Genomic DNA, 25343 nt, shown 5'->3' on the forward strand with positions numbered 1-25343 from the left:
GCGGAATTTCGCCAAACCAAAACACAGCCTCCTGCAATCCTTATCCAGCTGGATGGTGAACATCCCTGATGGAAGCGGGTTGAGGCAAACAGGTTAAATCACACGAATTAAATGGCACAAGAGCTGAAAGGGACCATGGAAATAATGGATGGATACCAGTGTGCAGCCCTTTCTGAAGGACAGGATGTTCCCAGGCCTCCAGGAAAACATCTTGGTGCTAGAAGACATGCCCTCTTTCCTCTTTCACTTGCTTTCTCTTCCTCTCCCGCTGCCTTCGTCCTTCCTTTCCTTCGGTAAACACTTTTTAAAAACGTGGTGACCATAAAGGCCTGGTCCAGCTGGTGTTAAATTTCTGTGGGAAGAAGATGAACCCGATTTCCCTGCGGATTAAAACATGATTAAATCAAGGTCGCGCTCCTTCTCCCTCCCCCAGGCCAGGTCCCCGCCCCAAGGGTGAAGGACGTGCTATCCCGGGTAAGGCAGTACCGCGGGGCTGGGGAGGTGCCTGGGTTGCTCCGGGGCAAATTGGGCAGGTCCGGGCAGCGCTGGGCTGCGCGGTCTCCCAGACAACCGACAGCGGGCGGGGAACACACCACCCAGGGCCGGGCAGAGATCGCGCAGCCTCTGGCATCATGACCGACTGCAGGCGGCTCTTGCGGTCGGGGACGCTGGACCCGGTGCCCGAGCGCCGGTACTGCGGGCCCCGGTAAGCGGCGCGCGGAGGCCGCGGGAGGGCGCCTGGATCCCGTGCTCGCGGGGCCCGAGCTGGGGCAGGGGCGGGGGCAGGGGTGGGTGGCCGATGGGCAGAGGGCTGGGCGGAGGCCCCACCTGCCTTTCTTCCTCTGTGGCTCCTGCACTTGTACCTGTACAGTCACGCAAAATATCCAGCGCTCCATGCGCCTAGCAAAGGACCCCTCCTTCCCTCATCCTCACAACTACCGAGGGGCTACTCCACCAGATAGGAGACTGATGGCCACGGAGTCAATCGTGGAGGCTGCCCTAGCTAAGCCTTTGAGCTTCGATCCTCTAACCCACCTTTTCTTTCCCTCGTTGGCCGACTGTTCCACAGATGCCTTGGTTCCCCTGGATATTTGTATCCAGTGTAAAGCATTAGCGGTACCTGGAGCCTTTGGCAATCCGACTGATGGCTCTAGCCAAGCCAAGCCCCTGGTGGGGTAATGAATCAGGTGCTGGGGAGGCCTCCCACCTTTTTGAAGGGTTCTTGTCACAGCCACTGTGGGCAGGAACATGAGACTTTTCCTTTTGCTAATTCATAAGAATTGCTTTTGGCTCACGGTGGAGGCTGTTCCTAGTGGCGGTTAAGATGCCAAAGTCTAGAATCAGAAAGGCCAGGTCTCCTCTTGCTTGCCTGGTGACCTTAAGTAACTTAGCGGCTCCTTCTGGGCTCACTTTTCTTAACTGTGAAATGGGAACAATAAAAGGAATCAGCTTTATAGAATTGTTGGGGTGATTAAGGGAGGTAGCGCATGGAAACCTGTCACTGGCATATAGTATGCACTGTATATATGTTAGCAATTATGCACTCTTTGAGATTTTGGGTCCCTCCCCCCATTTACACCCTTTTTTTTTTTGTTGTTTTGAAATAACTGTAGACTCACAAGAGATTGCAAAAAAAGTTCAGAGTTCCCACACATCCTTCCCCCTAGCTGCTTCCAAGGGTACTATCTTACATAACTATAGTCCATTACCAAACCAGGAAATTGACATTGATATAACTTAGTAATTAGACTACAGACCTTCTCTGGATCACAGCAGTTTTTACCTACACTCCTGTGTGTGCATATAGCTCTGTGCATTGTCATGTGTATACTGCAAGATGCAAAGTGTTTCATGACCATTAAGGAACCACTTTGTACTATCCCCTTCTCATCACTCCTTTCCCCATCCCCCAACCCTTGACAACCACAAATCTGTTCTCCATTTCTATAATTTTGTTCTTTTAAGAATGTTAGCTAAGTAGAATAATATAGTGTATAACCTTTTGATTTTGGCTCTTTTTCACTGGTCATAGATTCTTGAGATCCATCCAGGTTGTGTGTATCAACCATCTGTTCATTTCTAGTCACCTGTTGAGCAAATGCAGGTTTTTTCCAGCTTCTTTTTCTACTACCTATAAAGCTGCTATGAACACCGTGTTAAGGTTTTTGAAAGAACTTAAGTTTTCATTTCTTAGGGTTAGGCATGTATCTCAGTGATAGAGTACTTACCTAACATGTGTGAGTGAGGCCCTGGGTTCAATCCCCAGTGCTGAAAAAAAAAAAAAAAAAGACCTTTTTTTTCTTTTTTTCATTTCTTTATGGTAAATTTCCAAAGTTCATTGCAATTATTATGGAGGGAACTAGCCATATGTCTTATACTAGTGTCTGTGAAAATAGTATTGGTTGGGGGAAAAAATGTTGGGGGAGCTGGGGATGTGGCTCAAGCGGTAGCATGCTTGCCTGACATGCGCGGGGTGCTGGGTTTGATCCTCAGCGCCATTTAAAAATAAAATAAAGATGTTGTGTCCACTGAAAACTAAAAAATAAATATTAAAACAATTCTCTCTCTCTCTCTCTCCTTCAAAAAAAAATGTTGGGTTTTTTGGGGTTTTCTTTTTTTGGTGGCACTAGGGATTGAACCCAGGGGTACTTGACCACTGAGCTACATTCCCAGTCCTTTTTGGTTTTTATTTTGAAATAGAGTCTCACTAACTTACGTAGGACCTTGCTAGGTTGCTGAGGCTGGCTTCCAACTTGAAATCCTTTTGCCTCAGCCTCCCAAGTTGCTGTGATTATGGGCATGCACTACTATGCATGGCAAAAAAAAAGTGTTTTCAATTTTATGGGTCAAGCAAGATTTCCTGGGCTTAACAAAATACAGAGAGGTGACAGATGTCTATAATGCCAGTGACTCAGGAGGCTGAGGCAGGAGGATAACAAATTCAAGGCTAGCCTCAGCAACTGAGTGAGATTCCCATCTCAAAATTAAAAATAAATAAATAAATATAAATAAGTCTGGGAATGTAGCTTAGTGTGAAGCACCCCTGGGTAAAATCCCCAGCACCCCTATTCCCTACAAAATGCAGAGAGGTGAGCTCTTTAGCTCTATGAGGCTATGTGAAGTAGATGAAAGCACTCCCTCTAGCCTCGCTCACCTCCCAGAACTGTTTCTTCATTGAAGGTGATGAAGGTGGTCAAGATTTCTTTCAGGGTTTCTGCCAGCTCTAATGTTCTAAGAAGCCTGGACTAGGCGCTCACATTTCCCATTTTGAATTGTATGGCTATGCTTAAGCAAAAACATTTGTTGTCAGATTTGATTTTAAGAAGTGCTTGGATAGTTAAGTTAGTCATAAATATGTGGAAAATAAATGTGAAAATATTTAATAATAAGGAGGGTTACTTGCCGATAGGTCATGCTGAATGGGTTGTTAATCTCAAGCTTAGATGCAGTTTCAACACCTTCTGCTTTTAGCTATCTGAGAGTGATTTATACAAGGCAGAGAGCAACTTTTTACAAGTCACCCTTTTGTGTCCTTTCATTTAAATTTTCACAGTAGAACTGGGTTAAGCCTGTACCACACACACACATATACACACACACATACTCACAGCAAATAAGAAGCTTCTAGGTTTCACCAGAAAAGAATAGGGACAAGTCTAGAATCTCTTAAAAATGCTTAGTGGCTATGGTTACCGTAAGGATTAGATTGGATGTAAAGAGCCACTTTTATTGATAAGAGGGAACTTCAGGTAGAAGAGGCTTCAGGAAAAGACACCAGTGCTCCACGAAGATCTGACCAAGGACCTGAGATGTGTTAGGATAACCAGGGCTCAGGTTCCAAGTCCTGGCTTTGGCATTGGCTGGTTGTGTCAGGTTATAGAGGAGCTGGTTTCATGGCTTCCATCTCATCTTCATGACCTAAATACTCACTGCAAACAGGGGCCTGGTGGGTAAGGAAGCTGGCTGAAGCAGGCTGCTTAAGAGGCAGTAGGGAGAGGTGGAGGCTGGGAAGGAGACAGCACGTGATTTGCCTGAACTGGGCAACCATTAAGCCATTGGTGGCTCCACAGAAAGGTGGACCCAGTGTTCCCAGATCTTAGAAACTCTCCTGATTTTTCAAGAGGAGTTGGAGTTCTAGCTTGTTTACGTGAACATGTTTATGTATTGGGAGCTCTAATGTAGTTGTTAAGCAGACTTTTCTGGTGCCATGCTACCTGGCTTAACATCCCAGCCTTACCACTCTTGAGCTGCTTGAGCTTTGACAACGTGCATTGTATATTTTAACTTCTTGTGCCTCAGTTTTCTTATCTGTAAATGGAAATAATAATAATATGAGATTTAAACATACCAATGCATATAAAGAACTTAGTACAGTGCCTGTCATGTAGGAAGTGCTCAATTTATGTTAATTATTATGATTCTTATTAAAACACAAAGAAGGCCAAGTGACAGGATTATGTGCCACCATCTTGCAGCCTTTCACCTCCTGAGTTTCAGGAGGAACCACAGACCCTAGAGGTTGTATAAAGTGCCAGTGTCACTCGACTAATTTGTCACTGGGACCCAGATTCTTTCCACTCTACTACACTGTGTCCCATTTAGTGAAAACAAAGGGTCCCTGAAAGGGTCAGCAATTTGAGTGTCTTTCTTACAGAGTTCAAGTCACAAGAATTCAAGAATGAATACAAGATGTGGTGGCAATAGTTTGAACAATGGGTTAGACTTATGCTTGGATGGGTCTTTAAAATACAGTGACATGGATGAGTCTTTGAAGTACAGTGCTTTGTAAACAAGAAGCAGAACAGTGTCTACCATTTAAGTAAATTAAGAATACATGCACATAAAAGGACAATTCAGATATTTCAATGAGGTGTGAAAACAAAGAATGCACTTCAAATCCGTTAGAGTGGTTTTGCGGATGAGGGCAGTGGAGGTGAGATGTGGGGACAAGATGGAGTAAATAGAGCTAGATGTGGTGATGCACTCCTGTGGTCCCAGCAGCTTGAGAGGCTGAGGTGGGAGGATGACTTGATCTCACAAGTTTGAGATCAACTTGGGCATCGTGGTGAGACCCTATCTTAAATTTTAAAGTAATAATAATAAGAGAATAAAGGAAGCTGGGGTGAGTCTTTGCACAAACCAATGATACTGTGCCATGAACTTGGAGTATGATCGACTCAGCCTTCTTGTGAATACTTCTTCCCATAATCTCTCCCTCAGAAAGGTTGAGTCCAGCCTCCTTTCGATCTCCTTGTCCCATCCCAATCCTCTGGTCCATAAGATCTTACCTGGTGTCTTCTAGGTACAAAGAGCATCTGCCCTCCGGGTATTTCACTGTGCACAGAAGGCTGAAGTTCCCTAGATCCCTGAACAGCCAGCGCTGGGTGTTTGTGGGAGAGGGCCTGGACTTCGGGAAAGGCTGTCTGCCTTGTGGAGGTCTAATCACTCAGGGCCCCAAGGAGGGCTTTCTGCCCATGATTCATCATGGAGTCCCTCCACCACCCTCCAAGAAGAGATCGAATGAGCTGCCCAAGGAAGCATCCCTGCTCTCTAGGCTCTCATGGGCCCAACGGGCTCGGAAGGCTTTTGTGGAGGATGTGGAAGCCCGCTTGGCTCTGCATCCCCTGGCTCTCCATCCCCACCTGGAAGAAGCCATGCCTGCCCAGGTGATCTGTCCCAGGGCTTGTGGGATGGGTTTTATCGGGACCTTGGAGAAAATTCTCTGGAGATGCCCAGAGACTCTCCTTGGGGGGGGGGACTCATTTATAAGAAGAAAAGAATGTCCCCCGGGGTGACATTCTCATGGGGCTCAGAGACGCCTTTCTTTCTCTGCCCCCAAGAAACACAACAGCACCAACACTAATCTTCTCCCTTCACTCCTGTGAAACCGATTGACTTGCAAAGGTACAGCAAACCGGGACATTCTGACTTTCCCCCTCAATCTACTTTGCTTTGTGACTTTTGGGGAGAAGGTGAAATGGAGGGAATTGTTCAATTTTACTTCTGGCCCATTAGCTTGGAGCTAGGAGGTGTCCTAAAGTACTTACAGGCAGATGGACACCACACATATAACCTGAAAGGTCATCGGGAAAATCTACCAGATCGTCAAAGCCAAGGCTGGCAGCAGCTCTGTCATGTCCCCAATGTCTTGACTTCTGATGTTCTGCTCCATACTCCTTAGCCTATGTCTCTTGTCCTTATATCTAAGAATGGCATTAAGTCTGTCTTTCAAACCCAAAGGGGGAAGGGGCAAAGTTAAAGGTACATGCCAGCTGACTCTGTTTAGTAATGATGAACATAATAGCTTTCCCAGGAAACATCACTTCTGGCTGCTAGGGTGTCTAGAAATTGAGTTTCTTAGTTGAGCACTGCAGCCTTGAATGAAACCCAGGTTCTGTTAGATTTGAGGAGAAAGGGCAGAATGGGTAGGGCAGGGCACTAGCAGTCCAGCTCCCCCACGCCTACCCTAACAGCCTGTTCATGGTTCACAGAGGTAAATCCAATCATGTCACTCCCCTGCTCAAAAAAAAAAAAAAAAAAAAACCAACCAAAAAACCCTTTGGTAAATCCAAAGTCCTTCCCTGGTCTGAGAGGCCCTGAGAGCTCCTGCTCTGCTCTCTCTCCACCTTCACAGCCTGCTCCTCTGCACTCACTCCATTCCAGCCACTCTGCCCTCCTGGCTATTCTGTGAAACTTATAAGCATGTCTGGTCCCTGTTCTTGTGCCTGGAACACTTGTCCCTAGATGACTGCCTGGCTTTCTCCTTCGGCTCTTTGCTCAAATGTCCCCTTGTTATTGAGGCTTGCACACAATAGCACTTCCCTTCCACCCTCACCCTTTGTCCCTCCCCAGGCTCTAGGTGTCATCATAGGTTTTGTCACCACTGGCTTCTCACTAGCATTAGTCACTGTGAGCTCAGGGACTTGGCCTAAGTCTTTCATTGTGTATTACCAATACTTGGCCTATGGTAGATGCTCAATAAATATTTTTAATGAGTAAGGGACTAGTGGCAGAGAAGTCCATTAAGAGGACAGCTGGAATCGCTGATCCATTCATTTCCACCTGGGGCTTTTCTTCACTGCCTCCTGTAGGCCCAAGATTCTGAATCCATGACAGAGAGATTGTTTGCCCTTTCTCCTTAAATCTAACAGAACCTGGGTTTCATTCAAGGCTGCAAATGGCACATGGACCTGGCATGGGATTATGGCTCTTATTTCCATGTCTGACCTCCCAACTAAATATTTTGGCTTCTTTTTGAGGAACCTCTTTTTATGGTGCTAAGATGGCCACCAGCAGCTCCAGATTTGAATTCTACCCACCACAATCCCAGCCAGAAGAATACCTCTTTTTGCATGATCCCAGCAAAATCCTGTGCATCCCACTTAATTGATGAGCCCATTCCTAAACCAGTCACTGAGGTTCTGATTGACCTGACCTGCCTATAGAGTCAGGACGTGGTTAGGCTGATTCAGATCATATGGGTTGAGATGGAGGGAAAGGTGATTCTCCAAAGAACAAAAGCCAGATACTGTTATTCATGGGAGAAAGGATATAGGTTGGGCCAGGCAAAAACCTCAGAAATTCTATGGAGATACTTTAACCCATGGGACCTTTGGGGATGGGGTAGACCCAGTGGCATATTCCATCTAGAGGAGATGGGACTGCTATAGTACAAAGCCTGTACACCTCCTGTTCGAGGTGATAAGAGATTTGTCCACAGCACCCCACAAAGTACTTGGCACAGAATTCGGTGGATTGGTTGACTGAAAAGGGCAAACAAAGGGACCAGTAGGTCAGCTTTGCTTTAGAATAGGGGCCCCCTTGCCAGCACCTTTTTCTTTCTTGCTAAGGCTTTTTTTGTTTGTAGCTCTTATTACAGGTGCTGGAAGTGCTTGATCCTGAGAGGAAGCTGGAGGATACCTGGGCTTATTGTCAGGACACCAAGAAAGTAACAAAGGAGCCCACAAAGCTTTCTAAAAACCGTTCTACCCAAGTGTGCCTGGGACTGTGAGTGTTGTTCTTCACCCCTCGCTCGTGGTTGTCACCTGACAAAACATTGTAGAAATTACTTTCTCAAAACTTTTCATCTTGATTATGCTAAGCGAAGCAAGCCAATCCTTAAAAAACAAATGCCAAATGTCTTCTTTGATATAAGGGGAGTAACCAAGGACAGGGTAGAGACGAAGAGCTTGAGAAGAAGATTAACATTAAACAGGGATGATAGGCGGGAGGGAAAGGGAGAGAGAAGGGAAATTGCATGGAATTGGAAGGTGAGCCTCAGGGTTATACACAATTACATATAAGAGGAAAGGAGGGGTAGGAGAAAAATTATATAAGTGGAAGAAACGATTTATAGTAGAGGGGGTGGAGAGAGAGAAGGGGAGGGGAGGGGAGGGGAGGGGAGGGGGGATAGCGGAGAATGGGATAGACAGCAGAATACATCAGTCACTAGAAAGGCAATTTGTAAATCAATGGAAATGTAACTGATGTGACACAGCAATCTGTATACGGGGTAAAAATGGGAGTTCATAACCCACTTGAATCAATCTGTGAAATATGGTATATTAAGAACTATGTAATGTTTTGAACAACCAACAATAAAATAAAAAAAAAACTTTTCATCTTTAGAATAATCTTGAAGAAGCAAAATAACTAAGCTCTTAAGGAGGAAGGAAAAGTGTCCAGGGTCCTGCTCTGAACAGTGCTGATTTCTTAAATGAATATGATTTATTTAGCAATGGTGCAAACATGGGTGTCCATATGACTCTTGTTCAATAAGAGAACAGCAAAAAGCCTGACTAATTGGCATATAATGGTTCTTGAATTATCTATGGCAGGAGCCCTTTTACTCAACATTACTGAGGCCAGTAGATAGTTGGATAATCACCAAAATAATTAATAATACAAGGAAGTTTAAAGGATGATGCATAAGTACTTGAAATATTCTCCTAAAGCATAAGTTTACATTCACTTGCTAATCTCAATATAAAGCCTTTTGGCAAAGTATACTGCTTAAAGTTTCCACTCATTTTTCTTGCATGAACTGCACATTGAAATTTTCCAAAGACTTACACTTAGTAGAAACATCTCTATTTTGTATCACATTCTTGTTTCCCCAATTCACCTAATATTTAATTAAATAATGTAAATACCATGATAAGTATAGTTGACATAAATGAATTTGGGATACATATTTGACTTTTAAAACTCAATGAGCTCACTGGGGTGTGTTGTAGATGGGGGAGAACTATCTAGCAGCCTAGCCACAGAACCCATAATGTTTACAGCTTTGGAGACCCTGGTTACTGTGCTCAGTAGTGGCCTGAAGAGCTCTGTCAGTCACACAAGTTACCTACATGAAGGTGGATTAAGAGAGAATCCAGTGTGTTGAATCATAATGTTTGTTGACCTAAGGTGATAGGTGTTCTACTGTAGTGATATTTTTGGCCTGTCAGTCTACTCCTTGATGAATTTGGGGAGAGCAAATGGGCATGCTCACCTCAGTTTTCCCCCTCTTCCACTGGGGAGCAAAAAGGCCCATGTGAAGCACAGGTTCTTGCTCCTCCACCCTAGAGGGGAAGTTGACTCTCATCTGGCCCTGCTGGGAACTGTGTGGGAGAGTCCACCAGTATCTGAATTTCAGTTAGCAAGCCCTCTTGGATCTAAAGCCATCATCCAACATGGCTGCTATTAGTAATAAAGGTGATATTTTGACTTTTGTCTTTGGTCTTTGAATTATTTTTCAAATTGCTCAGAACCTGAGTATAGAAGGGAGAGGAGTATTATATGTAAAGATCTATGATAAAATAAGAAATATACATATAGGATCTGCCTTTCACTTTGGGCAGTTTCCTTGTTGAATCCTGCAAAAAATCTCTTGGCAAGAAATTGCAAATGAATGGATTATGTACTTGAAAGAGGAGAAGGTAAAATATAGAGGAAATGAATAATATTACAATGTTAATAAATTATCATATCACAACATAAGTGCATAACTACATAATGGTGAATTTTTTCTGTAAACATATGATCCATTTCCTTTAGATAATATAAAAATTTAACATAAATTTTTTGGCTGAAAACAGAACTGTATTATGTCACAGCTCTGGAGGCCAGACATCTGAAATAAGAATCACTGTGCTGAAATAAAAAATGAGCAGGGTCATGATCCCTCCAGGGCTCCAGGGGATCCCTTACCTCTTCCAGCTCCTGGTGGCTGCTGGCATTCCTTGGCTTGGGCCACATCATTCCAGTGTTCAAGACCAGCAGCTTCAAGTCTGTCTGCCTTCTCCTTTGTGTGTGTCAAGTCTTTCTCTGCCCCTCTTATAAGGACAATTATAGTGGCATTTAAGGCCCACCCAGAGAATCCAGGATAATCTCCCCATCTCAAATGCTTTAACTGAATCATATCTGCAAAGACTCTTTCCAAATAAAGTTACATGAGTTCCAAGGATTAGCACTTTCTCTCTTTGGAGGCCATTATCAGCCTGCCACAGCATGAGGTGATATCTCCCATCTTGATGACAACTGCCCTTGACCAGAACCAGACAAACACACTTCCCTTTTTTTTTTTTTTTTCTGTCTTTTGAAATCACAGCAATCAGGCTTTTATCTCTAGCACTCACTCCTCTGGACTTGCTTAGTTAAGGTCACAATTGAACTAGACCCGTCTTCAGTGATCAACACCCTTGATATATCAACAGCCATTGACACAGTTGATGACATCATCTTTCTCATAAGACTTTCTTCATTTGGCTTCTGGAATACTCTTTTCTTGGTGTTTCTTCTACCTCATAGTCCTCTCTTTGGTCTTCGTTTCCTTTTCCCTCTTCATTTCCTTTAAAGACAGAAGTGCTTTGGTCTCTGACATCTTCTGTTCTGTATGCTTACACCCAAGTGACCTTGTCCAGTCCCTCTATTTATAGATAATTCAATATTTCCCCCCGGGTGTATAATTGGCAGCTCAAACTGGACAAGTCTGAAACTGAATTCTAGATTTCTCCCTGAAACCTGTTCCTCCTCCTGTCTTCTTCAGCTCAATAAATATTTATTGAGGGTTCTATTTAATGGGGTTCCATTTTTCCTATTGTTTCTAGAACAACAGATGCAATCTGCCCACAAATCTTAATGACTTTATTTTTGAGACCCAGTGTCTCACCTCTCTACTACTTCTAGTTCATTCCAAGATACCATCATCTCTTGCCTGGATTATTGCAATAGTTTATCAGTTGGTTTTATGCCCTCCACCCTTGCTCCTCTTTCAAATCTGTTTGTCACATAATAGCCAAAATGATCCTTTAAGTTGGGTAGTGCCATTCCTTTGCTTAGAATTCTCCAGTTGCATACTTACTCAGGGCAAAACCCAAATACAATGGCCTTTAAGGTCCCATATGATCAGGCATCTGTTAACTCTCAGGCCTCTTCCTCTTCTACTCTAATCCTCAACCACTCCTCTCCAGTTATACTGGTCTCTGCTGTTCCTGAACATTCTCATCACACCCCCACCTCAGGGTCCATGCACATGCCTGTCTTTTCTGCCTGGTGTCCCCATGATTTCATATTTCATGCTTTCACCTTTCTTATTTTGGGTCTCTGCTCAGCTATCACTGTAGTAGAGAGACTTTCTGTGTTGAAATGCCATCTGCCACCCCTCTCCATCCCTTTTGCCCCATTTTATTTTTCTTTATATCACTTGTAATCACTTATAAAGACATATGCTTATGTATTTTCTATTTTTGCCTCTTACTCAATCATAAGCTTTTTGAGGACAGGGACCTGACTTTTATTTATAGCTAATTCCTGACGTCTGATGACTGCCTGACATATTTGGCGCTTAATAAGTATTTCTTAAATATAGCAAAGGATAATTAATGCCTCATATAGTAACTGTTTGGTGATCTCATTATCTTTAGTCCCAAGAAGACTCCTATGTCACATTCAGGCCAGTGGCTTTATGAAGAAAAGCCAAGTAAAAGGGAAGTGCTCCATGAAGATGGTCCTCTTCTGCATGAAAATGTACGCAAAGAAGTTAATGACTTCTGCAAGTGGGCTACCACTCTTGTAAGTTAGCAGGAATACTTAAACCTACTTGAAAAAGTCAATCTCAGAGTTGCTTTCATTCAAAAACAGTTTGAATAAAATATAAATCAAATCATCCAAGTTATAAAGGAATAAGTCTCTTCCGTCATTTGTAATAGAAATACCTCTGGTAGGTGAAATTTCTGGAGTCTGCAAGCTTGCAGCTAATTTAAACATTTATGTTTATATCTCACGTCATTGATATGAAATTTTTTTTTATTTTCCATTTCAATGTCAGGAACTTCTTTTCTCTCCTTTATTCCTTCTCCAATCAGTGCCTCTGAGTTATATTTATTTCTAAGGACTTGGGCAGCTGTGCTTGACTGTAAACTTTACAAAATGTTTTCAGACAAGAAGAGACTTTTGACTCAGTTATCAAGGACTTTTCTTGCCCTCCTTCAATAATCTTGGGGAGTGGGACAGGAGGGAAAAGGGGCAATCATGAACTGAAATCAATTGCCATGCATGTCTGAGATTGTCGGAATAAACCCAACTATATGTAACCATGTAGATCTAACTTTAAAAAAAGAATCGAGTAAGTTACTTATTTCTTTCTCTGAGTCTCTGTAGATGTTTACTTTCCTGATGCTTTCCATGGATTTAAGGCCTTCCAGTATTTATTACCAACCCTGCCCGCCATGTTTTGAGTATATTAGTTGGTTTTAGTTAATGTATTTATTTATCACTGTTTCCTTCGCTAGTGACTACCCTCCAGACCCCAGTATAATTCTGACTGGTTTAAAAGAGAAAAGGGAATTTAACCAGAGGCATTAGGAGGTTGGGCCACAGCTGGACGCAGGTGCTGAAATGTTTTTAGAGGCTGTCCCTATCTTTCCTGCACCCCTCTGTCTCACTTCATTTTCAAGCAGTCTTTCCCCAAGAGAAGCCAAAAACAGTCATTAAAATTTCCAAGCTTATGTTCTACCAGTGAACAACTAAGTGGGAAGAAAGTAACCTCTTTTCTGTTTTTAAAATATTTATTCTATTTCTTAGTTTTAGGTGGCCACAATATCTTTATTTTACATTTATGTGGTTCTGAGGATCGAACCCAGTACCTCATGCATACTAGGTGAGCACTCCACCACTGAGCCACAACCCCAGCCTGTAACCTCTTTTCAATAGGGAAAAGTTCAGGGCTGAAACTAACTTGGGTCATATGCCTGTGCCTGAATTAACCACTCTGATTAAGAAAATGGAGAATACTCATTGGCTAGGTGGGGTCACATGTCTAACCCTGAGGCCAAGAAGTGAGGGTGTCCATCTCAGCTACAGCAGATGGAAAGGGAGGGACTAAACTGGTCAGCATCATTCTAAGTGAATTTGGGGACTAAATAAAGGCAGAGACACAGAAAGTACCTTTTATTGGGGTTCAGTGACCACTCCTCAGCGGCAGCTCCCACAAGGGGGGCAAGGCAGGCAAAAAAGAGAGCGAGGAGCACAAGCTGAACCCTTTTATTGGGGAGAAGCCATTTAAATGAGGCAAGAGGTCAGGTTTCAGGGGGTTGAGTCTAGCTTCCTGAGGTCTTGCTGTCAGTAGGTTGACTGACATCTAGGAAGGCCACACCCATCTCATGTGCTGTGTGAGGATCATAGCAGGACCCTGCCCACAAACAGAGGGGCAACATTGGTTCAGTCCACCCTGTACGCTCAATGCTCAGAGTTCAAGCACACACAGCCCATGGCTGGCTTGCCACATCTCCACACTCTTATCGCTCAAAGCTAGGGGGCGCTGGATTCCCATGTGGTAGCTCCCAACAGGGGAAAGCTCCCCAGCAGGTGATTGGAATAGAGGTGCTAGAGAAGGTAAATGATGTCCACTATACCTGGTGCCTGAACTACTGCTTCTTCATAATCTGGCTAATTTCCAGCCCTTCTGCCTCTCCTGTCCTTCCACTGGAGATAACTCCTTTAGGCAGGAAATTTGAAGAACCTTAGATTGGTAGACAGTTGATCAGGTAAACAGCCTTCTTTGTGTTCCTTTATGACCAAGATCCCATCGTCACCTAAATTCTACAACTTAGGTCCTTATGAAATCACCCTGTGGTATTTTCTTCACAACTAACTCTTCTGTGCTATTTGTTTTTCATCTCATTGATTCTGCTTGCTCTGATTCTGCTCCATTCTCATTTCATCCTCATTCTGATTCCACTCATCTTTTATGCCCCGACTGTTTCTGGTCTTCTCTTATGCACTCCGCTCCACCTTCAGCTCCAGTCGTTAATATCCTCAATCTGTTTCCCAATTTTCTCCTCCAGAGTGGGATTCTGTTAGTTTAATTTATCTTTCAGCATTAACTGTATCATAGGTTAGGAGAGTACAGATTAGCTGTTCTTAATGTGCCCACCTCTCCTCCCCCCACCTACAGCTGGGGGAAGGAAATGGAGAGGTTGTTCTGAGTATGGCTGAAACATGGCTGACTAGAACTGCCTCTTTCCCCTGGGGCCATGAGGAAGGCAGATTTCCTTATAAGGGTATGTGGACAAAACAAGCACTGCCACATCTAGACGCATCTGGAAAATCCTTCTAGATAAGTCACTGCTATGAAGTGTTGGAGAGGTTTGCTTTTGATCAAACAGACATTATTTCCCCCAGAGACTCACGCTTCCTGCAGGTCCTAAGTGGTCTCTTAATGTACTGACAAAGCCCTCCAGTCCCAAATACTTCTTGTCTGCAGTGAGTGATGACTGAGCATTTTTTTTCCCCCTCTCTTGGAACTTCCCCTGCAGTGGCCAGAAACTTCCCTTAGATGAAAGGAGAAAGCAAGGAGTATTTCATCATTGCCCTCCATTCATGCTTGTGGTATTTTTCTAGGGAAGTTCAAACATTGATGAAGAGTTCATCTTGAAACAGTTTGACCTTGGCTATCAGAGCAAACCACCCTGTGATGTGCTCCGAGTCATGAGGCTAAACCAGGTTCCTTTGGAGTTGAAGAAGAGTGTGGGGCTAAATAAGCTGCAGGAGGCAGATTTCTTCCAGAAACGGAAACCACAGGTGATTGCAGAAAAAGAGTAGCCTGAAAATTTAAGAAAATAAGTTGCATTAAAGTCTTAAAAGTTCCTGAATTCTGGTAATTCAGGGGTACTGGCTTTTTAAAGCCGAATTCTTAAGATATTTTCATGTTTAATAAATATTTGATAAATGAGTGAATACTTAATACATATAACAAAGTCAGTTATTCAAATAAGACATGTCATTCAGAATTATTGTTCATATCTGAATAGGCATTTTCAGAGACAAAATTTTTAATGTGTTTTATACATTGAAGTTCTAACAACTAGCAGAAATATGCATGAATGTTTGTTATTCATCAGCATTATGATTGTGAACTCTTGTTAATTTTATGCCCAAAGAATTCTTGAATTTTTACCAGCATCTTATAGACCACAAACCATCATTCTGACCACATGCTTTCCTAATCATTAGCAAATCACTCAAGTTCCTCACCCTTCAGTTGCTATGCAGATGAAAGAATAAGGCAACAGAAAGGAGAAATAGCATGCCAAGCTCGTAAGGGAAGTACTCTGAGCTTTTAGAATACTTTTAAAATTTTTTTACCTAATGTGTCAGTACAAATATATATATATATATATATATATATATATATATATATATATATATATATATATATCAGATTGTGCACATCAACAAGAGACTTAAGTGCCTAAATTGGGTGGGTACTGGTGTGTCAGATTTTTTTCCTGTGACAAAACACAGAAGAACCCCTTCAAGGAGAAGAGATTTATTTTGGCTCACAGTTTCAGAGGGTTGAGGTCAAGGTGGGTTGGCTCCATTGCTATGAGCCTGTGGTGAGGCAGAGCATCATGGTGGAGATGGCACGGTGGAGCAGAGTCACTTACCTCAAGCAGCCAGGAAGTGAAAAGATAGAGAAGAAGAGGCTAAGAAAAAGAACTACCCTTCTAGGCCCTGCCCCCAGTGGCTTACTTTCTCCAGCCATCCCCCACCATCTACAATTGTCCACCACCTCCCATTCATCCATTCAGCTATCAATGGATTTATCTGCTGATTGAGTCAGAGTTCCACCTGTGAACATTGCTGCATTGAAGAGCAACACAGGAGCCTTTCAGGAACATTCCAGCTCTAAACTATAAGGAGGAATCTTTTCCCTCAAAGTCTTAAAAACATCAGGGCTGGGGTTGTGGCTCAGTGGTAGAGCGCTTGCTTAGCACGCTTAAGGCACTGAGTTTGATCCTCAGTACCACATAAAGATAAATTAATTAAATAAAGGTATTGTGTCTACCTACAACTAAAAGTATTTTTAAGAAAGTCTTAAAAAATCGACAGTTAACCAACAGCATAATATATTTTACCTGAAATGAGTTTATCTGCTCTCCTAATCTTTTGAATATATAATACAGTTTAAATGATTACTTTGATGTTCTTATATGCTAATTTTAACATCTGTGTATGTTCTGTGTCAGTTTCCATTAATTGATTTATGTCCTCATTGTGGCTTATGTTCTTCTGCATCTCTACATGTTTGGTGATCTTTGAGTAGATGCTAGGCATTGTGAATTTTACCTTACTGGGTATTGGGTATTTTTGTATTTTTGTAAATATTTTTAACATTTATTATGGGATTTTTTTGGAGGAATCTGATCCTTTGGGAGCTTGCTTTTAAGATTTATTGGGACTGGATATGTAGCTCAGTGGTAGAGCTCTTGCTTAGCATGTGCAAAGTTTTGGGTTCCATCTCCAACACCAGCAATAAATAAATAAATAAATAAATAAAATTTACCAGAGCAGTGTTCCATCTATGGCTAATTGTTCCCTACTACTGAGCAAGACCCTCAGGTGTATTCTTCCAAGTGTCCTGTGAATCATTAGGTTTTCCATTAGGTTTCTTTTTTTTTTTTTAAGGCATTGATCTTGCCTGTGCAAATACAGGACATCGTGTTAGTTCTGTCTCTCTGTATCTTTCTCCTCTCTCTTACTCTGTGTGGCAAAATAAGTTTGCCTTGGACTCTCAATTCTATCTCCTCAATTCAAAAAGGACACTGGTTGCTCCTGGCTAGGCCTCTCCTCTCTTTGTGTGACCTGCAAACCCTTTCAAGGCAACACACTGGTGGCAATTATGGGGCTTAGTTTGTTTGTTGCTTGTCTTTCAGGGACCACTGTCCTTCTGTTACCTGAGGTTCACTGTCATACAAATCATTAGCCTGCTTCTCTCCCTCCCCCTTCCTTCCTTCCTTCCTTCCTTCCTTCCTTCCTTCCTTCCTTCCTTCCTTCCTTCCTTCCTTCCTTCCTTCCTTCCTTCCTTTCTCTCTCTCTCTCTATCTCTCTCTCTCTTTGTTTTTAAGATGCTGTAAGTAGGAGGATAAACCCTATCCCTATTCTGGAAGTCCTCATCTTTATTTTTCTACTCCATGTAGTATTCTCAGGACTGCTATGATCTGCCCTTTGAAATTCTTTGAAACTCTGAGCTTCCCACTGCCTTAACCTTCTCCTAGTATTCTCTATGTCTGAAGTTCCTCTTCAGATGCTCTATCTTCCTTTAGACACAGGATATATGCTAATTTTTCTATGGATTATTGGCCATGGAGTGTTGTCTCCTGACATAAATTTATTTCTTACTTCTAATCTCTCATAGAATTCTGTGCCTTTAATTTAACATTATTTTTCTTTGCCAGGTATATCAACTCATCCATTCCTTTATGTATTACTTAGTAAACATTTCTGAGAATCTGTGTGTCCAAAAGTGCTTGGAACAAATGCCATAAAACTAGAGGACTGCTTCCTGCAGTTAGGAACTTACAGTCTAGTGGGGTCAACAGGTAAATGACTGACTATAACAAAATGTCATCTGTGTACAGAACATAGGAAGAAATAATCAATTCCACCAATCATGGGGTGAGGGCAGTTTCAGTAAGGCTTCAGAGAAGCCTTAAAAAAAATCGCCAGTTAACCAACAATGTAATATATTCTGGAACTTAGGTTCTGCAATTTGGCAGTGATGTAGACTCCATTCTTCTCCCTCTCCTTCCTCCTTTCCCCTCTCTTCCAAGGACTATTTGGAAATGTTTGGAGATGATATTTTTGGTTTTTGCAACTCAGAGGGTGCTGCTGGCCTCTTGTGGGTATAGGCCAGGAATTCTGCTAAACATCCTTCAGACGTATAGGTCAGCCACACCCTGCCCCATAAAGAATGATCTAATCCCAAATGTTAATAGTACTGAAGTTAAGAAACCCGACTTTAATTCAACAAATATTTATTGAGCACCTATTATTTCCTCTAAGTGTTGTTCTAGCTGTCAGGAAGACATAGCAGAGAGCAATCTCCAAAGCTTACATTTTAGAGGGTAAGAAGAGACACAATTTTTAAAGAAACATGGCATATCAAATAGTGATAAATGTCATTAAGAAAAATGAGGCAGGGAGAGAAGGCAAGGAGTGTTGTGAGGGGGTTGCCATTTTAAAATCAGACGGTCAGGGAAGAGCCACTGGAAAGATGACATGAATTGGCAAAGGAGTGAGCCGTGGGAGACTCTTAGGGAAGCACATTATAGCAGAGGGAACAATGAGTGTTGTTCCAGCAGTGTGACAGGTATGCTCCAGAAACCTCAAGGAGGTGAGGATATTGCAATAGTGTGTCAAATCCAGCTCTCGGTGGGACTTCCCTCCTGTCCGCTCTGTCCAATTCTGTCTTAGACATGAATTGCTGGCTCAACTCTAGAATGCCCCACCCATTCCAACACACAGTTTAAATGTGAGTGAGAGGGGAGAGAGACTGCATCTGTGTGGCTTCATGTTTCTTTGCCCCTTCCAAGAATTAAACCCCCTTTTGTGATGGGATAGCATGTGGTGGGTGTTGCACCTGCAACCATCTGGCAAGAGGTTCTCCTCACATTCTGCTGAGGGATGGTAGAAAGAAAGGTGTGAGTTTAATACAATATAGTGTAGCACTTGTAAAGCCGGGCAGAGTGCAGGGCCTATAGTGAGTCTAATAACAATATTTATGACTGTTGTTCAAGATCATTACCCTTGGGCAAAATATGTTATTTTTACTTGATTCCTAACTGCTTTACATATATTTTCTTTGTAATTTACTACTATTGTTATCTTTATTTCACTCATGAAGAGTTTAACCGGCCCATGACCATGAGTCTACAAAATTTTGAGTCCGCAAATACTTAGAGAAGACTGGATTTGAACTTAGATCTGTCCAAATTTAAAGACCATGTTCTTAGCTAATACATTATTTTCTCAATTATGAACTTTTCATATTTCTTTTGTAAAATTAAAACCTGCGAAGACCAACTATAAATTCAAAGTAATGATCCTGCTTTCATAAGCAGAACCTTAGATTTATTGCAATGACAAAACAAAAACAATAACTTCTGACACTGTGAATTATGTTATTTCCCATAGAATCCTTATAAACCAAAGCCGGTGAAGATGAGGTATGGAGCATGGTATTTGAACACCAATTTATGGAAAAAGCAAAGAGCAGATGAACCTTTGGTTGATCCCAGAGTTTCATCTAAATCTCAGGATGAGAATTTTAAAAAGAAGCTACAGGACCAGGTATGTAGGTATGCTGAGACTTGATCCTCTGAGCTAAGGATGATCACAGGGTCTCTGGTGGAACACTGAGGCTCTGTAAAGTCCTATAGCTTGCATGTTGAATTCAGCACTGAGAAAGGCTGGTAATACTGTGGGAAATGGGTGATAGGCAAGACCTGAACCCTCCTAGCTGGGTGGTAAACACAATGTCTCTAAAGATGGGACCACCACTCAGCTCACTCCTTCCATTTTGGAACAATTGATTCCATGAATAATTGTTCAAAGGGCAGTTGAAATGGTAGGACCACCTCAGTCCTTAGAATCAATATGCTGTCTTGGAGGCTTTTGGGTTACTAAGGGGGACGCTTGCTTCCTATCAGTAATGGATGATTGTCCAAAAATACAAAATTGCAACTGGGAAAATTCTTTTTTGTAATTTAGCAAAGCTACAAGTTCTGTCTGAGAGGAAAGGGACAAGGATTAAGCACTAATATTGCAAAGCAACAAACACATACAACAAATAAACTCTGTGCCTGCCCACCTCTGTGTACAAGTATCTAATGAAGAAGATAGTCAACATTGTTGTGGATATTTGGAAATGTGGATGCAACACTTGCGCAGGATTCTGATGAGAATGTTCGTGAACATATTCTCTTTTCAACAGACCCCAAACTTCTCCAAGATAACATATGTGAAAACACTCGGGAAAAGCAAAATGTTGTACATATTTGGTTATCATTCATGAATAATCACTCATCAGTTTTCTCCTTTAAATCAGAAAACTAAGACAGGAACAATGGTCATTTGTATCTTTTTCATAAAAGATAACTCTTATTTTTTTAAGAGAGAGAGAATTTTTAAATATTTAGTTTTTAGTTTTTGGTGGACACAACATCTTTATTTTATTTTTATGTGGTGCTGAGGATCGAACCCAGTGCCCTGCGCATGCCAGGCGAGCGTGCTACCTCTTGAGCCACATCCCTAGCCTGATAATTCTTATTTTGTGTGATGTGTAACACAAATTTATGAGCACAACATGCTTATGTAAGTTTCAAAATAATGTGAATAATGGTTAGCAGAACTTATCAGGGTATGGTTTTTGGAACTGCCTAAGTCTATGGGAGTTTAATATACAACATAAAATTATTCTAGGCATATTTTTTAAAATAATGAAAAGTTATCAATGAATTAAATATTTTAAAACACAAATAGTTACATACTTTTGATTTAAGGTGTCTAGAAATTTTCTTTTTAAAAATTTCTTAAATATTAATTCTTAAAGACTTAAAGAATTCTCTAAAACATATTTAATTTTGATGGCAAAAGCTAGAAAAGGTGTTTGCCAAAATGGTTACAGTCAGCTAATGAAAAAGGAACATCATTTAAATTTTGAGAATATGGTTGATATAACTATTATAGTAAAAAAATGTTTGTCAAGAAGTTTACATAAGGAGGATTCAAAACAATGGAATTGTTCTACAACTATTTTCATAAATCACACTTTTGCAATACCCCAAGGATGGTTTACCCCATACACTCTAAGTTGGTGCTATAGCCTTTTCAGGATATAGGTGCTATGGTGTACTGGCAGCTGGCAGTCACTACAGTCACACAACTGTCTTGTAGAAACTCAAGAGTTTTGACCATCCTTGATTGACTGGGTTTGGAAGGTAAAATGCTCTTCTAGTATGGCATTGCAGTTGCATAAACTTATACATACAATCTTAAAATTTTGAATAAATAAAAGGATGCTTGCATATTGAAAGGATGTTGAGGCTAGATAAAGTCTTCTTTTTATTGTCATCCCCTTTGGAGTTAATATCTATAAATTGTGGACATAATGTTAGTCTCAAATAGCTTAGGTTCCAGACATCTTTGGTCAGTAATTGTCTTAATTGCTAAAATGTGTTGTTTATCTTTAATACAAGGGTGATATAAAGGATGAGGAAGAAAAGTTGCATGTCTTTGAAAGTCTTCATCTTCATCAACTCATGGACGTTATTTATATACATAATTAGAAATAAGAAGGAGTGGTTTCAAATGAGGCACTTTATAAAGAGCTGCTGACCAGGTTCTTTAAATGTCTTTAATCTCCTCTTTTAGGAAGAGTTACTTGCAGACCTTCATGGAATAGATGCCTTTAAGGATTTCATCCTACGCAGGGGCTACAGGATGCCCAGGGTGAGTACATTGGGCAAAGCCCTGCTGGGGGCTTCATAGCTCACAGTTGTTGGCAGGAAGGCATTACTACCCCAACAGAATCTTAGTGCTTCTACAGGCATCTTCCAAGACTCATGCTCTTGGAGGAAAGGTTATGCTTCTCTATAGACAGGGACCCAGAGACAGGAGGCAGCATTTTGCCCTTTTTATTTTGCCTTGGTTTCTGCTACTGTCAGAGGTGCCTTGTCTCTCTGTTGTCTCACTCCCTTTCCATAGGTTTGGCCTCAGTGGGACTCAAGTGAAAGAGGTCTGTGTACAGGGCATATGCTTTGCAAATTCTGACTGTTACTAAAACACACTGAGTTTTTTTAGGATGTTTCTGAATCTCCTTTATTTCCAGATCTAAGAATAAAGAGCTGTGGCTTAAGATAGAGTTGAGATCTGCTGTTTTGTCACTGTTCTGCAAGGTCTCCCTCGAGTGGAAAAGGACTAGGGCCAAAGATTACCTCCTGGGGCCTGTCAGAATCTGATGCCTCTTTTCCCTTTCTTCTCTTCTGCCTTTTGAGTTCTGTTCCTTTCAATTGTAAAGCTGGCTACAGCCTCTTCCCATGGATAACCCTGATACTACACCCCTTAGAAGACACAGGGGAGGTCAGCAGAGAGGACAGTTCAGCAGGACAGTCTGCAGTCTGGAGTTGGGTACCCAGACCACTCCTGTAACCACAGCAGATTTGGGACCAAAGTTGTAGCTAATAGTAAGTCATGCATTTGTCCTCTGTCTTTTATGGACATCCCTTAGGGTCATTAGGGGGCAGTGCAGCCAAGATGGTCAGGCGTTCCTAGACATGGAAACTAGATTTTTTTTCCCCAAGGATGATAGAACCAACAATGGCTTATGCTTACTGACAAATAAGTGTACACATTGACCATGTTCAGAGCCAAATTGGTTTCAGAGTTAAAGGAGACAAGTTTAGAGGTGGAGATGTGGGATTAGAAGACTCCATTATAGAATCACAGTGGTGTCCTTTAGCTCTGAACATCAATACTAGGCCAGCAAGGTATGCTTAATATATTTATACAAATAGTTTTATACTTATATATAGTGATGATAGCTGTACATAAGGTTCACATAAATATAACTCTACAGATTTATATGTAGAATACATATTTTTATTTTATTTCATATATTTTATATGTTCATAATTGAAACATACATAATATACAGATATATAATTATGTGATTATATATATATATATATATATACACACACACACACACACACATATATCCTTATTTATTTCCTTCCTTCCTTCCTTCCTTCCTTCCTTCCTTCCTTCCTTCCTTCCTTCCTTCCTTCCTTCCTTCCTTTTGTTCTGGGAATGGGGAATGGAACCCTGGGGTGCTTTACCACTGAGTTATCCTATCCTTTCTCAGACTCCCAAGTCACTGGGATTACAAACATAGCCCACTGTGCCCAGCCCTAATTCGTTCTTTTTTATTTTTTTATGGACACAGTAGCTTTATTTTGTTTATTTAGTTTTTTGATGTGGTGCTGGGGATCGAACCCATGGCCTCATGCATGCTAGGAAAGCACTCTACCACTGAGCCACAACCCCAGCTCCCTAATTAGTTCTTAATGCTATAGTGTCTCATATTTCTTTTTAAAAATATTTTTTGGTTGTAGTTGGACAAAATACCTTTATTTTATTTATTTTTGTGTGGTGCTGAGGATCAAACCCAGCATCTCACACGTGCTAGGCAAGGACTGTACAGCTGAGCCACAACCCCAGCCCCTGTCTCATATTTCTACCTTAACATTTTTAGTGACAAAACACTCTATTTTTTCCATTTTGGTTTGTTTCCTATTGGTTTAATCTGCTCTATAGATAAGCATGTAGATCAATTTTGGAAGCACGAAGGAAGCATGCCTGACATACTGGCTATATTCTTCAGCTGATTTAACTACAGAGGGATGATGCCTCTGGCTACAGCTGAGTCCTCTGAGAAGAGCTGTCACTCAAAGTCCTACAGTATTTTGTCCCTTTATTCTTGCATTTCATAGTCTCTTATCAAAAAGATTTTAACTAAAAGAAGGGATCTATTATAGCAAACGAGATGCATATTCATACACACATTTATACATAAAGTATTATATATATATATATAATCATTTTTTGCTTAAATTTATATGTGAACATTCCTTCTCTTTTTTTACCCATAATGTATGTTACCCTGTGTAGGCGTATATTCACAAATGCTACTTGAGCATATGTATTTATATACACATTTCAGTATCTGCTCCTAGAATATCTACCTTTTGCATTGCCCACAGCTTCATTTCCTCTACTACAAATGGATCCCAGGCCTTTAACAGCAGAGATGAGTAGCATAAGACTGCTGAGCTGGGCTGGGCCAGGCTTGGGCATAGGACATGTGTGAATTCAATTGCAGTATTTCTGATTCTGTGCGACCACCTTCTAAAGATCATTGTCTCTCATGGTCAAGTTATTAACATGTGATTTTGTGTAGGTAAGGATATATGTCAGAGAGTGAGATTTTTTAATTTGGATGTGATAGTGGTTTGTGGGGAGGACTGTACAGATTTTGTTGGCTAATCTAATGAAGCCTCTCTCTCTCTCTCTCTCTCTCTCTCTCTCTCTCTCTCTCTCTCTCTTGCTCTCTTTTAGTTCCTTGAGAAGATTTATATTGGGAAGAAAGATAAATGTGCATATAATAAGACTCCTATAAAACTTACTTGAGCATAGAAGAATCTTGGAGAGATAATTAGGCATATTTTATTGACTACATACTTGGCTATTGCTTTCCCGTTTTAAACATTAAGTAAAATTTATGATAAGTGTCCTAAGTGTCTTACTGTGGATATACAACTGCAACTTGTCAACATCCATAAATGTAAGATCTAATGCTACAAATATTTCTCATTGTTACCTGCTTCATTTTAGTTGTAGTTGGACATAATACCTTAATGTTTTATATATTTTATCAAATCTGAAATCAATATTCACATGTATTCTTCTCACATTTTATATCATTGTGAATATTACATAGGTAATATCAACTATTTATAAAAATAAATGAAACAACAATAAAGGCAGAATTGCTTTATTGAATTTTTCCCAATTGTTATTCCTGGTTTTGAGTGAGTATCTCATATTTTTCTTTTACTTTACAATATTATTTTTTTTCACTTTGAATTAAGCTAGCTGAAGCATTTTCTTTTTTCTTTATTAGGCAGTTAATCTTGATGATAGTGTGTACCTATAATATAAGGTCATAGATCAGAAAGTTTAATGAAAACTCAAGATATCTATTTTAATTACTTAAAAAAATATTTTTATTAAAATATTACTACAAATGTTAGTAAAATCCAGAAAACATAGAATACTGGAAATATCAATAAGTCCTCAAGAGTCATCAAGGACCACTCTTTACTCACTGAAATGTATCCTTCTAGATCTTTCTTCATGAAACCCACTTAGGTCAATTTAATCAGAATGAATTTATTAAAAGAATATTGGCTCCTGCAGAGAATCTTTACCGTCAGAGGACCAGATTTGGGGTC

The 25343-nt window shown here is 41.1% G+C and overlaps 1 protein-coding gene across 1 annotated transcript; it reads left to right on the top strand.

Moving 5' to 3' along the window:
• Positions 1–588: 588 nt before the first annotated feature.
• FAM47E (family with sequence similarity 47 member E) lies at positions 589–24710 on the top strand. Its single transcript, XM_081303124.1, has 8 exons — positions 589–706; positions 5303–5666; positions 7868–8007; positions 11913–12060; positions 14890–15069; positions 19465–19620; positions 21703–21780; positions 24448–24710. The coding sequence occupies exons 1-8, from the start codon at positions 633–635 to the stop codon at positions 24517–24519; spliced, it is 1212 nt and encodes a 403-aa protein (XP_081159250.1). The 5' UTR covers positions 589–632; the 3' UTR covers positions 24520–24710.
• The last annotated feature ends 633 nt before the right edge of the window (positions 24711–25343 follow it).

Source organism: Spermophilus citellus (genome assembly GCF_964194105.1).
Source record: "Spermophilus citellus genome assembly, chromosome: 8".
NCBI classification, from domain to species: Eukaryota; Metazoa; Chordata; class Mammalia; order Rodentia; family Sciuridae; genus Spermophilus; species Spermophilus citellus.

Excerpts from the sequence above, each read along its gene's own strand:
- FAM47E (XM_081303124.1), top strand. The coding sequence starts at position 633 with ATGACCGACTGCAGGCGGCTCTTGCGGTCGGGGACGCTGGACCCGGTG. Across the intron at positions 707-5,302 it reads CGCCGGTACTGCGGGCCCCG|GTACAAAGAGCATCTGCCCT; the intron begins GTAAGCGGCGCG and ends GGTGTCTTCTAG. Across the intron at positions 5,667-7,867 it reads AAGAAGCCATGCCTGCCCAG|CTCTTATTACAGGTGCTGGA; the intron begins GTGATCTGTCCC and ends TTTTGTTTGTAG.